The 15,818-nt window shown below is 44.4% G+C and overlaps 1 protein-coding gene across 1 annotated transcript; it reads right to left on the bottom strand.

Annotated features, from left to right (window-relative positions):
- Nucleotides 1-5,051: 5,051 nt before the first annotated feature.
- c7a (complement component 7a) lies at nt 5,052-11,260 on the bottom strand. Its single transcript, NM_001124407.1, is given in 17 exon segments — nt 5,052-5,457; nt 5,663-5,847; nt 6,117-6,219; nt 6,379-6,567; nt 6,836-6,968; nt 7,259-7,346; nt 7,605-7,779; nt 8,017-8,245; nt 8,488-8,654; nt 8,802-8,921; nt 9,260-9,503; nt 9,803-9,946; nt 10,090-10,228; nt 10,367-10,514; nt 10,663-10,804; nt 10,939-11,079; nt 11,247-11,260. Coding segments are annotated over 17 exon segments (2,538 nt in total). The 5' UTR covers nt 11,253-11,260; the 3' UTR covers nt 5,052-5,272.
- Nucleotides 11,261-15,818: the final 4,558 nt, after the last annotated feature.

The raw sequence follows: 15,818 nt of genomic DNA, 5'->3' as shown, positions 1-15,818 counted from the left end.
TTGCATTAAGTATTAAGTATTAAATAGGGAAATATTCAGAGAAAAACAAAAAAGTATACAAAGATGGACACTGATACAAAGAGAAGATACAAAACACAATTTCCCTATAAGATTTGGAGGACAAATTCATACAGTATTTCACACTGTCACATTAGTGTTTGCATTTTGCCTACATCATGTCATGAAACTTCTGGAAGCACACGGCCCCATCCTGCAAAGTGGCACAGAACACAGAGCACCCAAAGGACGTTTATACACATCTCCCACTCTTTACCCTGCGTCCACTCCAGATGCACACCACACACCCTCTCTTGAGCCCTTCAAACTTCACCAGGGAGTGGCCTGCTTTCAAATGATGAGTTACAACTCAGTCCACACCCCCTGGTGACACACTCTTGGCTCCCCACTTCCGGACACTGTATCCATCACAAAGTGAATGCACAAGCTGCATTTTGAATGCCTTCAGGGACCAGTGCCTGCATTTCTGGGAAGGGGCATTTGCATGGTCCTCACACTGATCGTCTGACACCGTCGTTAGGGTACCATACATAACTAGCAAAATGCCACACAACTGCTTTAAGCAGCTATGTAGGTACATGCACTTTTCGGATCCAAACTCAACAAATGGGACCGACACATTGCATGAAGTAAGCTGTGTGGTACAAGGGTGAATGGTTGGACTTGGGGAAGATGCACTCCATGGACACCTAGGCTCCCATCTCTGGTGTGCTCTCCCTCTTCCTCCTCTTCCTCCTCCTCTTCTCCCTCTCCATGTTCCTCTCCTCTTCACTGTCTTCTTCACTCTCCTCTTCCTCTCACTCTACACTCTCCTCTTCACTCCTCTTCCTCTCACTCTACACTCTCCTCTTCACTCTCCTCTTCCTCTCTTCCTCCATTTGACCCTGCTGGTCATCTATGAACAGCTTGGCCATGTTCTGTTATAATTTCCACCCAGCACAGCCAGAAGAGGACTGGCCACCCCTCATAGCCTGGTTCCTCTCTAGGTTTCTTCCTAGATTCCGGCCTTTCTAGGGAGTTTTTCCTAGCCAACGTGCTTCTACACTTGCATTGCTTGCTTTTTGGTGTTTTAGGCTGGGTTTCTGTACAGCACTTTGTTACATCAGCTAATGGAAGAAGGGCTTTATAAAAACATTTGATTGATTGATTCTCCTCTTCCCTCTCCTCTTCCTCTCTCCCTCCACTATCTTTCTAGCTCCACTTCCTCCTCGCTCCACGTCTTTGTCCCTCCAATCATCTCTAAATTCTCTCCCTCCTTGCCTTCTGCTGCTGAGCCCTGACTCTCACTCTCTCTCTCTCTCTGTCTCTCTTTCACTCACACAAACAATCTCTCTTTCTCTCTCCCTTCCACTCTTTCTTTCTTTCTTTCTTTCTTTCAGCCATACACATACGCTGCATGTGCAATAGCTAATGGGGATGCTATATATCCATATATACTGCAAGTGTCGTACTAAACTAAATCATAATGCTATACAACACTTTCATTCAGCCAATGAAATCCCATGACACATAAACACACACACACACACACACACAGCTATACAGCACTTGCATTCAATCAATCAATCAAAATCATTTTTATAAAGCCCTTAGTGGTGAATATTGTTTCTCTGTTCATTGTGTGCGTATATGTTTTTTTCAGACTGATGGATAATCAGACAGGATAGAGCACACACAAATAAATAAATATGTTCATAGATGACCAGCAGGGTTAGAGTATAACCGTAAAGGCTATATCTGGTACTCACACTTCAAGACCCATGGTCAGATGACTTAGTTAGCTGGTAGTCTTTGTAGGGGGGATTGAGACGATCAAGTGAAAGCGTTTCGACTCCACTCAACTCTTGCTTTCTTGCCTGACAGACAACTACAGAGTTAGTTGAATAGTTACTTAACTGGGACAGTTTCCAATTGAATAGCACCGGGAGAAACAGGACAAAACAAACAACTTGTTAGCTGGCTATGTTTGTTAGCTGGCTATGTAAATAAATATCACTGAAAATCAATATAATTTGAGCTCCACTGTGTGGGCTTCTTCCATAACACGACAGTTAAGCAAGCTGTCAAATAATAAGAAATATGAATATCTGTAACTAGCAAACATGACAAACCATGACAATCAAGTCCAACAGATAAACACAAATGACTCTAATCTCTATTTTGTGTCTAGTTAGCTGGTTGTCTATATGGCTAATGTTAGGTAATGGAAGTGACAGCTTGACGCTTCGCGAGCAAAGCACACATTTACAGCCACACGGCTTTTCTAGCTAGCGTAGCCTGACAGACAAACCTGACAGTTAGCTAGCTAGCTAGCCAGCTATAGCAAGAAGCTTGGGTCTTTTTCCATGTGAATTACTTCGGTAGAACCAAGACCAACCGGTTAGCTGACTATACAGGGCCTACAGCTAAACACTGCTCCACCGCTGATGTGCCCGCCTGTATCAACCTGTTGACGATGACAGGATTTAATCATCTGTGAGCTATTCCCCAAATTTCACAGCATCAAACATCAACAACATCAAACGTATATCTGCTGTTTACTTACTTCACTCACCTCGACATCATCATCGCTTTCATCACCATCCAACATAGACACAGCTACATGCACAGTGAAAAGTCTTTGCCGCTTCAGTGCTGTCATTTTGAGCATACTCTGTTTCCTGTTTCTGATCGATGGCAGCATACCCTGTTTCCTGTTTCTGATCGATGGCAGCATACCCTGTTTCCTGTTTCTGATCGATGACAGCATACCCAGTTTCCTGTTTCTGATCGATGACAGCATACCCTGTTTCCTGTCTCTGATCGATGACAGCAGCCACGCGAATAAGACAACAGGTTGTTAGCAAGTGCATTTGCAAATATTGACAAAGATATTATTATTAGAAAAACAAGGCCGTTCGCTATAGTAGTTCAAAGGATGGCCGCTGACGGCCGCTATGGGTTCTGAAGGGTCTTTAAGTGTCCATGTTAAGTGACATTTCTTTCAAAGTAGCACATGTTAAGTGACACATGTTGATTTACTTATCCTACGTCTGAATCGGGCCTTATAAGAAGAAACAATGAGGCACCACACATTTCTGGAACTATATTTTCATAGACAGCATTCCTCGGGAAGTATTGGTAATATTTTCAAATGATATTACAATGATCAACTGGCTCAAATCAATTGAACGTACAACTTATTTTCTAGAAGATGTTCGGGCACGTTTGAGCCAAGTTGCAGTCTAGTTCCAGGTCTCAGTGGCATGCTTTAAGATCTTTGTGTTGTTTCCCTGTTGTCTACATCATTGTCCCAATGACAGTGTGCACTGTCCCATGCATCAATTCCCAAATGGCCCAGAAGCCCAGATTCCTGTGAAGGAGTGTTCTATCCGCTGGGTGGAGACAGCTCATCCATATTCAAAGTCATAGGCTCAGTTTAGATTTAGCCAACAGATGTAAAGATACAACGTAATGTCATGTGAACATCTATGTGAACATCAATTTGAATACAAATGTTATAAGAAATCCTCAGAATCATGTGTCAAGTTTAGATTGATACTGGGCTAATCCAAATGATCAGAACCAATGTATTTCCTTCCCTCAATGATACAGGAAGTAATGAGAAGACAATTTGTCTGGGAAAAATCCCACAAGGGCGTCTCAGGACAAGGGTTCGTGCTCTGGTACATTGCTCGCTTGAAACAACATTTTTTGGTATCACTCTCTCACATGGGTCGGACAGATGATTGCAAGCCGCACTCACGCACGCACGCACGCACGCACACACACGTACGCACCCCCCCCCCCCCCCCACCCTCCACACAGACACACATGTCTGCCTGAGGTCAGCACAGCCAAGCCCACTGAGAAGGTCCAGCTGGCTTGGTGGATTACAGGACAAAAATATGCAGTATTTTGGAAGAAATATTGGACATCCATTGTTCAAATTATACATTGGCTAGCCTATTGGGGGTGAGGGTGAGGTGAGGGGAGTGGCCCTCATTTAGCTACAACATAAGTAAAAACACTATTGTCATTGAGTGTTTTTTCTTCTATTATTCTGCCTCTGTTAGTCAACTCCTCTATTTGCCATGCCAGTCTTACAGTATAGAGATACATTTTTTGTTCATAAGCAAATGTCATGTTCAAGTGATGCAAGCATATGCATGCAACAAAAAGCCCTGTAGTAGCTTATAAACTGTTGACCTTGACAAACTTAGCAGTGAGTGATGACCAATGAGTGATGTAAACACACATGACTGATGGCTATAGCTATGTTTAACAAGTATATTATTCTTCTGGCTTTATTTAGCTCTATTTGTAATATTTTCCCCTGCTTGCTGGCTTGCTAGATTGGCAGCTTGCTAGGTAATCAAGCCTTCGATGACATCTGCGATGGAGTAGATGATAACCAATTGATTATGTGTTTGCTAACTTGTATGAGCTGCATCTAAAGTCGGACGTGATTGTATTTACATACATTTTGATTTGATTTGATGTAAATAAACCGCTTTCTGATTTGGAGCTGTACGTGCAACTTTTCATGACGCAGCCGGGAAAAGGGTGTATTTGAGTCTCCAGCTGCTTTCTGCACCAGTGCACAGAACTGAACATACCACTGGGAGTCACTGTGTGTCTGCATATTAGTACGAATCAGTCAGCCCCCCGCACACACACACACACACACACACATATGCTTTGCCTGCCTTTCACAGGCAGCTAGTCAAGAACAGGGATGGAGTGTCAGTCACAGTGGAATTCTTGGCAGATTAAGGGGTGTCTGGGTAATTTGGAACAGGACAACACGTACAGAACATCCAATACTAAACCAACAGCATGTAGAGAGATGTGGGCAGAATGTGGTGCTATTCTATGATGTAATGATATGTTTACCTAAGATACATTTCTGCCTGCTGTGACTTGTCAATCTTTTGAAAGGTTCAAGCTAACTGTTTATTTATTGTATGGAACTCTAAATTGGATAAGGCAAGAAATAAAAAATCTGACACATGGGTCGAGTAGAATTAGCTCTTAGCTCTTGTTGTGACTTGTTTTTGTTTATTGGCACAAAAATAAGCATTATCAATCCATTCAAAAAGCATACAAAAAGAACAAGTCTAATGGGTGGTTAATATACTTCAATGGCTTTAATGTCTTCAAAGCAATGCTTTTGAAGAGTGATATAAAAAACAGAGATAGGGTAAAACAACTGAAGGAGGGTGTTTTCTGTCATTATCACAGACATGGTGAGTTGGAGGAGAGGACACGATTCTTAGGCGCTACAAGGTAGTATGCTGACAACTGACACCTTTTCTCCTTTACACCTCCTCAGTCCTGCCTCACACTCGCTCAGTGTCTGGGTGGCACTGTTAGCATCATCCCCCATACGGACACAGACACTCAACCCTGGATCTGAGCACTCAGCCCAGTCCTTACAGCGACACTGGTTTGTTTGTCCTGTTAGAAGGAGACAAGGACAATGGCCTTGAGAACTGGTGCAGTTTGCACACATACATGGGAACACACACACACACACACACACACACACACACACACACACACACACAGTGCAAGAGCATAGATATTCATATTACAGCCTTTACTTGTCTGTGTAACAAAAATGTTGAATACAATTTAAATTCAAGTTAAACCAGAGTCGTACCGTCACAAGTCTCCCATAACTGGCAGTCGGTGCAGGGTGAAGTTGTGTTGGTTGGCCACTCGCAGGCGCTGTCCTCCGCCAGGTTGTAGCTCCTTCCCAGACAATTTAAGGTGTGCATCTTGCACACGCTCAGTCTATTTGTCCGACCATTCTCAAGATTGTTGGCACACACCTGTAGAGAAGACCTGAACAAAAGAGCAACATAGTTAGCTTGGGGTGAAACCCTGAAACTGCTGATGTGGGGTCAGTTTTGTGTTTCCTCTCCTAATGGTCAAGATTGTAGATCTGTGCCTATGGTGAAATTTGAGAAAGCATAGAGCATATTTAGAGTATGCAGGATATGCAGTCAAAAGGAGCCACTTCTCACATTTATTAAAGGGAGCTTACTTCCTCTATATCTGCAAGTAGTTAGACTAGTTAAAGTTGCATATAGACAAAGGTTGGTAAAACATACGTGCACTCATAAGGCATTTTGCAGATACATTTGTCTTTGGCAAGTTTCTCCCATGGTTTGCATTGCCCTGCTGGGCCGTCAAGGTGATCAAGCGTTTTCGGTGCTGGATTCATAAAGGACAACAAAGACATGTTATTTCATTTGGATTAGCCGAGGGTAGAGAATACCAACATTCAGGTAAACTGACAAATAGTAACACATTTCTACATAGGTTGATATCTGGGTAGGAGTTCAAAGTTGAAACAATTATGCATCAACCTACCCTGGCTACATGTGATGGTGTTGGGGTCCGGTGACCAGTGCAGACTGGAGTCACAGATGATCTCTTTGTCTCCCACTATGTGTCTCCCCTTAGGGCAGGACAGTGGGATACGTTCCCCTATGTCATAGGTGGGCTGCCAGGGAGAGCCTGTGACATCATTTAGAAGGGACGGGACATGGCACCTGGAGCCTGAAAGAAGGTGAGGGAAGTTATCATAATGATGTGTGTGTTTGGTTTTGTGTGTACGTGTGCGTGTGCGTGTGTTCCAGGGAAGGATTCCTGTGTGTGTGCGTGCAATAACAACAACAACACAATAACAAAAGCGCCTGGGGAAACCAGTGGCGCTTCCCCCCCCCCCCCCCCCCCCCCCCCCCCCAATGCGGATTCCAGCTTCAATCTCTTGACAAATCAAAATGGCGCAAATGCAGAGGGCTGTTGTCACTGAAGCACTACTTACTCTTGCACTCTTTGGAAGGTGTGCTCCATGTCAGAGCAACAGTGCACTCTGCGATCCTTATTCCAATCAGATGGTAGCCCTCTATGCAGGTGTATTCAATCTTACTGCCCACCAGATACACATCTTTTGGATCCTGAGTTTAACAGCACAGATTATGGTCAAACACAGTCCAACCTATCCAGATGACGATATCTACAAAAGGAGGAATGGCGTTATAATAAGGAGGTTGAAACGGCTACAAAACAGCAGGATGATGTTCAGGCTTTGGAGCCAGCCTTGCGCAACGACATTGGGATTAGTTGAATCCCTGAATCAGTCGTGTTAGTGCAAGGTTAGAGCAAAAGCCTGCATGCCCTGTATCTCTCCAGCAGCAGGACTGAAGGAAACAGACAGTTTAGTGGTTATCTGTCCATCAATTCCTACCAGGACATAGCCATTAGGGAGAGGAGGTGGGCTCCTGCAGGTCTCCTTAGGTGGGACGGTCAGGTCAAAGCACTGAGGCTCCATGGTCCTGGAATTAATCACAAACAAACAGGCATTCAGCAAGGTCAGTAACAGTGGGATAATATTTTTTCATTTGTACCTTTATTTAACTATGCAAGTCAGTTAAGAACACAGTGGGTTAACTGCCTTGTTCAGGAGCAGAACGACAGAGTTTTTCCTTGTCAGCTTTGTTATCGTTAAGTATGCCTTGTCATTTATTTGTTGTGCAGTGTTCATGTATAAAGTCTTATCACTAAATAAGTAGAGAAGCAGCAGTAGTTCTGACTGGAGGTATTGCAGGTCTTGGTCGTCATCGCAGCCTGTGGTCTCCCTGACCTCTCCGTTGCAGTGATGGCCGCCTCTCTGAGGGGCGGGGTTACTGCATGCACGTGTTCGTGACCTCTGACCTCCGGAGCAAGAAGTCCAGCCAGACCAGCAAGACCAGCTGCCATGTATCACCCCTTAGGGAGGGAGGGAGGGGGACAGAGAGAGTGATGGAATGTAGAGTTGGGGTGAAAGAAGGACACAGAGTGAAAGGGAAAGGAAGGGAGGAGAGAGAGGGGAATGGGTCCATATGTAATCTGGATGTGAATGTAGAGAATGCCTGCAAGCGCCCAAGCAAACTTCAAGTTTGCGAGAAATGAATACACAAATGCCATCATCTGGAGTATCCACACGACGTGTCAAATGTCACCTACCCTCCTGCCCCTCCACCTCCTTCCCCTTCTCACAGGCCAGTCCGTCTGTCCCAGGTTTACAAATGCAGCTACACTTATCCCCAGCCATCACCACTAGGCCGTTGTTCCTGCAGGGCTGGCAGCGGCATGGGTGCCTCTCATTCAGGTACTGCTCTATGGCACGCTTCAGGTGGAACCTCTTCATCCCAGCACACTGCACCTCCTTCACCAGCTCATACAGAGGCCTCATCTGGAACCATTCACACCAAACACAGGGAGGAACCAATATAGCAAGCCTTTTCCCAAGACAAAAGGATGAACTATCGTTTCAAAAGCTGTAACGTGACTCTGTAGTCCTTTTTAAATGTATAATTTCATTACTTAACCTGTTTTGCTCTACCTTGTGTAATTCATGGCTTTGCCCTCAACCAATGATGCCAGCTCAGATATCGTTTTCATCCACCAATAATCTTTCTCCTGTACCTCTCTCACCTTTCGTTTGATGACTGCAGGGAAGGTCCGCACAGACTCCGCCCAGTTCTTGTACATATCCCAGTTTCTACCTGGAGTGTTGAGGTCCAGAGCCTTGAGGGCTGCGATGTGTGCAGTGGCCCCTCCCTCCACATCCACCTTCTTTACCGTGTCAGACCTACTGATGGCTATTAAAGCAATAAAGGCATCAGTGATTAGAGTGGTCAGGATTTCATTGCAGAAGCATTACATGATTACATTGTAAAATTTCACACATCTTACATTGTACATCGTCAATTCTTTTGGTTTTTACATTGTTGCTTAAATAAACTTACATGGGGGGTTGGGTAGTGTATATTCCTTTTCATCCTTTCTACATTTCTCGGTTGTCCATGAAACAAACAGAATCCGGTGTTTGGTCTTGGTACACTCATTATACTTCCACGTGACCTTGGCTGCAGAAGCAGAAGGGAGAACGGTAACAACAACAAAATCAGCACTTGCCAAGGAAAAGTTGGAACCAAACTATACTATATAAAAGGACATTCAATTCAGCTCTGACGGCTTAATTGAACCGTTATGATTTACTTTGTTCAAAGTCTTCTTCACCATCTGTTGCGAGCCTCATCTTCCAACCACTTGGGCCATTGGACCAAGCAGTGTAATCAACAGAGTTGATGTGTTCAAGCTATTGCACTGTTACCCCCACTACTGTTGTCACAAGAATGATATGCCTGCAGTGTCAACATTAGGGCAGCCTCAGTCTCAGCTGGAGTTGCCTCAATTGTCTCACCCATCTGTGTGGCTGTTTCCTGGTCGATGCTGAGTAAGGCTTGGAAGTATCCACCCAGGGTCCCCTCAGACAGGTAGTGGGTTCCAAACCTCTCCACCACCATCCTATAGGTAGCGTAGTCGTACACAGTGGGGAGCGTGGACAGAACCTTCCAGAACTCCTCAGACAGAGAGAGGTATCCTGGGGCCTGGTTCTGGAACTGAGCCACCTCCACGTTGTTCTTTACCACCAACAGGTGGTTGTTCTACAGAGCAAAAACAAACCAAAATAGATCATCTCACAATACCTTTATCACAGTTTTGGAAAATATTTGTTTTAAGTAGATTAAATAATGAGTCAATAATTCTAAACTCTGGAAGACAATGAATGAAAACAATGATAACAATGGATATCAGGTACATAGTGGATGTGAAATAAAATGGAGTCCTCCTCACACATGAACTGCTATTGCAAAGGTCAGGGGTCTGTTGAAAGGCATCTCTTAAGCTCAGCATATCTCCTAATTAAAACGAAGATTTATTTCATCATACAGCTCCAACAGACCCTGTTTTTTTCCTCCGTCTGATGTAAGTCATAGTTGTTGAATCCTGTGGTTGTACCCGTCGTTGTCTCTCTCTTGACTATGTCCTTGGCGTAGGACCAGGAGCTGGTGTAGAATTCATCACTGAAATCATTCTGAACTTTGACCTGTACAGATAGGAATCATATACAGATGTATGATCTTAATTTGATCACCCTGTTGCAATTTATATTCTTACATATATTCAGTCCTATGTGCTCTCTTTACAAATGTTTATTTTCACAAGTATGTTAACTGTGGGACTTTTTACCTCAAAGTTGTACCTCAGAGTGCTCTGGGGCAGCCTGTAGATGACCTTGTTGTCCCCACTGAGGACAGTCCTGCACTGGCCTCCATAGCTCTTAGTGTTGATCACACTTCCTCTCTGCTTTCCTGTCACTGCATCAAACCTGGAAATTCAAGGAGAATTTCACCACAGATGCCCAGGATTGTGTGTGTGTGTGAGAGAATGCGCAAGGGAAAGAGAGCGAGCGAGAGAGCGAGCGCGGGGGAGGGGATGAAGGAGAGAAAGATACCCCAGCTCTCACCCCAGTCCTAGTTGCTCAACATTGGGTGGTGGTTTGTCATTGTTACAAACAGGGAATGTCTTGTCTGGGCCACACTTCAGTTCATCCTGGTTGTCTTCCTCACAGTCCTGATCTCCATTACACACCATAGACTGGCTGATACACTTCCCTGTAGCACACAGGAAACACACACATGCACGCATGTTAATATTTCATGTTCTGTGCTCAACATTTTTCTTACTGACTCTATTTTACATTCTGTTGTAAAACTTACTGAGGATTTTAAATGCATTGTTAATAAAGTTTGATTTAATTACCTGAGCGGCAGCGGAACCTCCCTCCACAGCCTTCCTTCAGGGGGCAGCCTCGAGCAGTCACACAGGGCTGGGTCTGAGTGGCCCCTCCACTGCATGGGCTCCCCCCAAACTGGGCATATACCACCATGGCACGAGCCCTAGACTAAAACACATCGATATACCCCAACATTGGTCTAATTTCCATAAAGGGGAATACACTGTATGCTACTTGGTTGCCATTCATGAGTCCAGTGGAGCTCACAGGCATGACTTCGGATGATTGGTTTGATTTCTAACCTGTGTTTTAGTGCAGCCATCACACTCTGACCAGTCTCCATAGGATCCCCACTGGCAATGCACTGGCTCCACACAATTAATGGGTGAGAACATCCCAAAGAAGAGCCATGACAGACAGATCAGAGAGACTGACAGACAGTCCTAAGGAGAGGAGAGGAATGCTGCAATTCAATTCTGTTTGTATTTCACAACTTTCCAACAGGCTGAGCCTAAATTCCTAACGACTATACAGCAACATTGTTTTTACCTGCGAAATCAACTGAGTATATTAAAAGGACTAAATAGTGTATCGATGTGAATCCTCCTACCTTCATGTTGAGAGTTTGCATGAGCTTTCTGTGGCTGTGGACATTCCAGAGTATTATATTTCTCTCTCTCTCGCTCTCTCGCTCGCTCGCAAGCACGCAAACACACGCAAACACACGCAAACACACGCAAACACACACACACACACACACACACACACACACACACACACACACACGACCCCTTCCCCCAAAGGGGTCAGATACTTGTGGGAAGGGATTCTTGTAAGGAACTTTTTTTTCTCCTTTCCAAGGAACCAGGAGATTTATTTACAATGTGTTGGACAGAAAGAGAGAGAGAGATTCCTGTGGAGAAGGAGAACATACAGTATTGCATCACAGTTTTTCTGCCAAAACATCTCTCTTTGTGACCCTAGGATAATACAACTATAATTCTGAAACAGAAACAGTCTGAAGTGGTTTCCTCGTTTCCTCTGAAAATAGAGAATAAGGTAAAGCAATATGGAGGACGTCAAGCAGGTATTTCACCTTCCCAGTTCTCATAAAATGAAATCAAATGTTGTCAGTGCAGACAAGGGAAAGAACTCACAGAGAGAGGAAGCTGTTTTAGACTATTACTCGACAATAGTCCAATTGTATGTGCCTGCCCCAATGCATTTGCTGCCTGAGATAAGAAACACTGGAGGGCAACAGAGAGCTGTTTCCCCCTCACATGTCTGGCACTGCTGGCATCTCCACTAATTACAGTGTGCGGGGTCAAGTATGTATGTTGACAAAGTTGCCTTTTTTTTGGTTTGAATTGTGTTGTTGTTGTTGACGTCTGTCAGAAGGCAGTTGTCCTGATGTTTATGGTGATGTCATATCATTGAATATACCTTTAAATATATTGTTTCATGTGACAAGGTTTGACCACTGAGGATCTTTAACTCCAAGCTACAGACATAGACGCACACACACACACACACACACACACACACACACACACACACACACACACACACACACACACACACACACACGCACACATGCACACACACACACACACACACACACACACACATAACAGTGTTGCCAAGTTCTACACTCTAAACTGATAATTACTCAATGAAATAGCCTTCTCATGAAATAGCCATGAAATAGCCTTCTCATGAAATAGCCATGAAATAGCCTTCTCATGAAATAGCCTTCTAGTATAGTTTTGATAAAAGCCTCCATAAAGAAACCCAGAATGGATCCCCTACTGTGTTATGGAGGGAGCGTACCGGAATGTGCAAGTGTGTGGAAACTACATCCACTTAAAATTGTGGACATAGATCAGCTGTCAGTGTGTCCTTGAAGGAGGAGGCAGCTGGCAAGTTTGTATGCATATCTATCCCCTGCAGGCTGCCAGTATAATGGTTGCTCTGAATAAGCAGGTGGGAACTCTGCTGGAATATGCATCTCATATTTGACTAGGGATGTGAATGTATCCCCTCTCGTCTGGCAGTCTGTCTGTCTGTCCATCTGGCAGTCTGTCTGCCTTCCTGCCTGCATGTCTTTCAGTCTACACTATACACTGTAACTGGTTCAGGGTTATGGCTAGGTTTATGGCTAGGGGTTGAGTTGGGAAGTGGATATGAAGCTAGGTTTAGGGTTGAGCTGGGGAGTGGACATGAAGTTGTTAGGGTTAGCCATAGAGATAGATAGAGGACTCATCTTCATATCTGTGCCATTATAGCATCTGCGACAGCATGAGCAGCATCATTAAGGCTACAACTCATAGGAATCTCCACCCAGTTAATTACTTTGACTGCTTTAAAATGGCAAAAGCATGTTGGAAGCCCTCAATGCCACTAGAGGCCTCTATCATTCTCTATGGTGTTAGCCTAAAAAACAAATTCTAACCCTCTGAATTCCCAATTTAACCCCTGAATGTAGCCTTATGTGTAGTGTGTGATGTGACTCAGCTACAGTGACTTCAGAAAGTATTCATGCCTCTTTACTTATTCACATGTTGTTGTGGTACACCCTGAATTCACCCACCTGCACACAGTACCCCATAATGACAAAATGAAAACATGTTTTTGGAAATGTTAGCATAAAAAAATGAAATACAGGTTACAGCTACGATGTGGAGAGGAGCAGCAGCTAACTAAAGAGGCTGTGTAGCTTCAACTATATTCAAACTAATTATTCAATGCCTCACTTCAAACATATTTTAACTAATTATTCAAAGCCTAGTTACACATTATGTTAACTAATTGTCCAATATATCAGTCACATGGAAAAACAACTTAGAATCGCAAAAAAAGCAGACACTGCAGGTAGAGACAACACGAAAATGTCTTCTCTACCTGCAGCTAGCAAGGAAAATGGCGGAGAAGAACAGCCGGATGACCCAGTTCGAAATGAGATTCGTAAAATCAACAAAAATCTTGAACGGAGAAAATTGCAAAAGTGGGTGAAGGTGTGGCTGAAATAAAACATGCAGTGGGCTCATTGTAAACAAAAGTCAATATTCTCGACAACATAGAAGAGAGGACATCAACCTTGGAGGGCAAGAACAACCGCCACAACGACACTGTTGAAAAAATGGAGACGGATCGAAAAACTCGAATGACTTTAATTCCGGGAAAATTACAGTCCGGAGAAACACACTTCGGATCAGTGGGGTTTAAAATTCACATAAATACGGTGGGTTGTGTGAAATACATTTTACTCAATCTATTTGATAACACACAGGAGGATGTGAACATGACCATCAAGAGAACCCATCGGCACTGAGCCCAGGACCAGCCCCACGCACCCCCAGCCTATCCTGGTGAAATTCTAACGATACACTGACAGGGAGAAGGTCCGGCTCAGAGCAAAATAACTTAGGACTTTTCACTGGAAAGGGACAAAAGTTTTCCCTGACTCTCCCAAGGAGGTTCAGGACAAGAGAAATGTGTCCATGGAGGTGAGGCATGTGTATGAAACGGGGGCTGAAATACTTGTTGCAATATCCTGCCGTGTTCTGGGTTACAGTGAGAGGATCATTACGTCGTTTCACAGACCCAGAGGAGGCAAAGAAGTGTGTGGCGGACGTCAATGAGACCTAACAAATTGAGTAGCGGGGTAGGCTATGGAAGATCCACATGGTGGCGGTGGTTCATCACGGACAAACTACCATTTTTCTCTAAGGTGATAGGAGAACTTCCTATGTTGTGAGTAACAGTCTCATTGAGTATTTCAAATCAAATCAAATGTATTTATGTAGCCCTTCTTACATCAGCTGATATCTCAAAGTGCTGTACAGAAACCCAGCCTAAAACCCCATACAGCAAGCAATGCAGGTATAGAAGCACAGTGGCTAGGAAAAACTCCCTAGAAAGGCCAAAACCTAGGAAGAAACCTAGAGAGAAACCAGGCTATGAGGGGTGGCCAGTCCTCTTCTGGCTGTGCCGGGTGGAGATTATAACAGAACATGGCCAAGATGTTCAAATGTTCATAAATGACCAGCATGGTCAAATAATAATAATCACAGTAGTTGTCGAGGGTGCAGCAAGTCAGCACCTCAGGAGAAAATGCCAGTTGGCTTTTCATAGCGGATCATTAAGAGTATCTCTACCGCTCCTGCTGTTTCTAGAGAGTTGAAAACAGCAGGTCTGGGACAGGTAGCACGTCCAGTGAACACGTCAGGGTTCCATAGCCGCAGGCAGAACAGTTGAAACTGGAGCAGCAGCACGGCCAGGTGGACTGGGGACAGCAAGGAGTTCATCATGCTGTGAGATTGCGGCGCCGACAGAGATGGCCGCCTCGCTAAGCGTTCCTAGGAAACTATGCAGTTTTTTGTTTTTTTACGTGTTATTTCTTACATTAGTACCCCAGGTCATCTTAGGTTTCATTACATACAGTCGATTCGGTCCTTTCTGTTCACCTGATTTAGAATTCCTCACAATCAAATGTAGACCGCATTATCTACCAAGAGACTCCTCTACCAAGAGACTCCCTAAATTTTATCAGCATATCGATTGCGCAACCAGGGGTGGAAAGACCTTGGATCATTGTTACTCTAACTTCCGCAACACATATAAGGACCTGCCCCGCCCCCTTTCAGAAAAGCTGACCACGACTCCATTTTGTTGATCCCTGCCTACAGACAGAAACTAAAACAAGAGGCTCCCACGCTGAGGTCTGTCCAACGCTGGTCCGACCAAGCTGACTCCACACTCCAAGACTGCTTCCATCACGTGGACTGGGACATGTTTCGTATTGCGTCAGACAACAACATTGACGAATACGCTGATAAGGTGTGCGAGTTCATTAGAACGTGCGTTGAAGATGTCATTCCCATAGCAACGATTAAAACATTCCCTAACCAGAAACCGTGGATTGATGGCAGCATTCGCGTGAAACTGAAAGCGCGAACCACTGCTTTTAATCAGGGCAAGGTGTCTGGTAACATGACCGAATACAAACAGTGCAGCTATTCCCTCCGCAAGGCTATCAAACAAGCTAAGCGTCAGTACAGAGACAAAGTAGAATCTCAATTCAACGGCTCAGACACAAGAGGCATGTGGCAGGGTCTACAGTCAATCACGGACTACAGGAAGAAATCCAGCCCAGTCACAGACCAGGATGTCCTGCTCCCAG

This window comes from Oncorhynchus mykiss, chromosome 6 (assembly GCF_013265735.2).
Source record: "Oncorhynchus mykiss isolate Arlee chromosome 6, USDA_OmykA_1.1, whole genome shotgun sequence".
In the NCBI taxonomy this organism is placed as follows: domain Eukaryota; kingdom Metazoa; phylum Chordata; class Actinopteri; order Salmoniformes; family Salmonidae; genus Oncorhynchus; species Oncorhynchus mykiss.
This window is presented reverse-complemented; position numbering and strand designations above follow the sequence as displayed.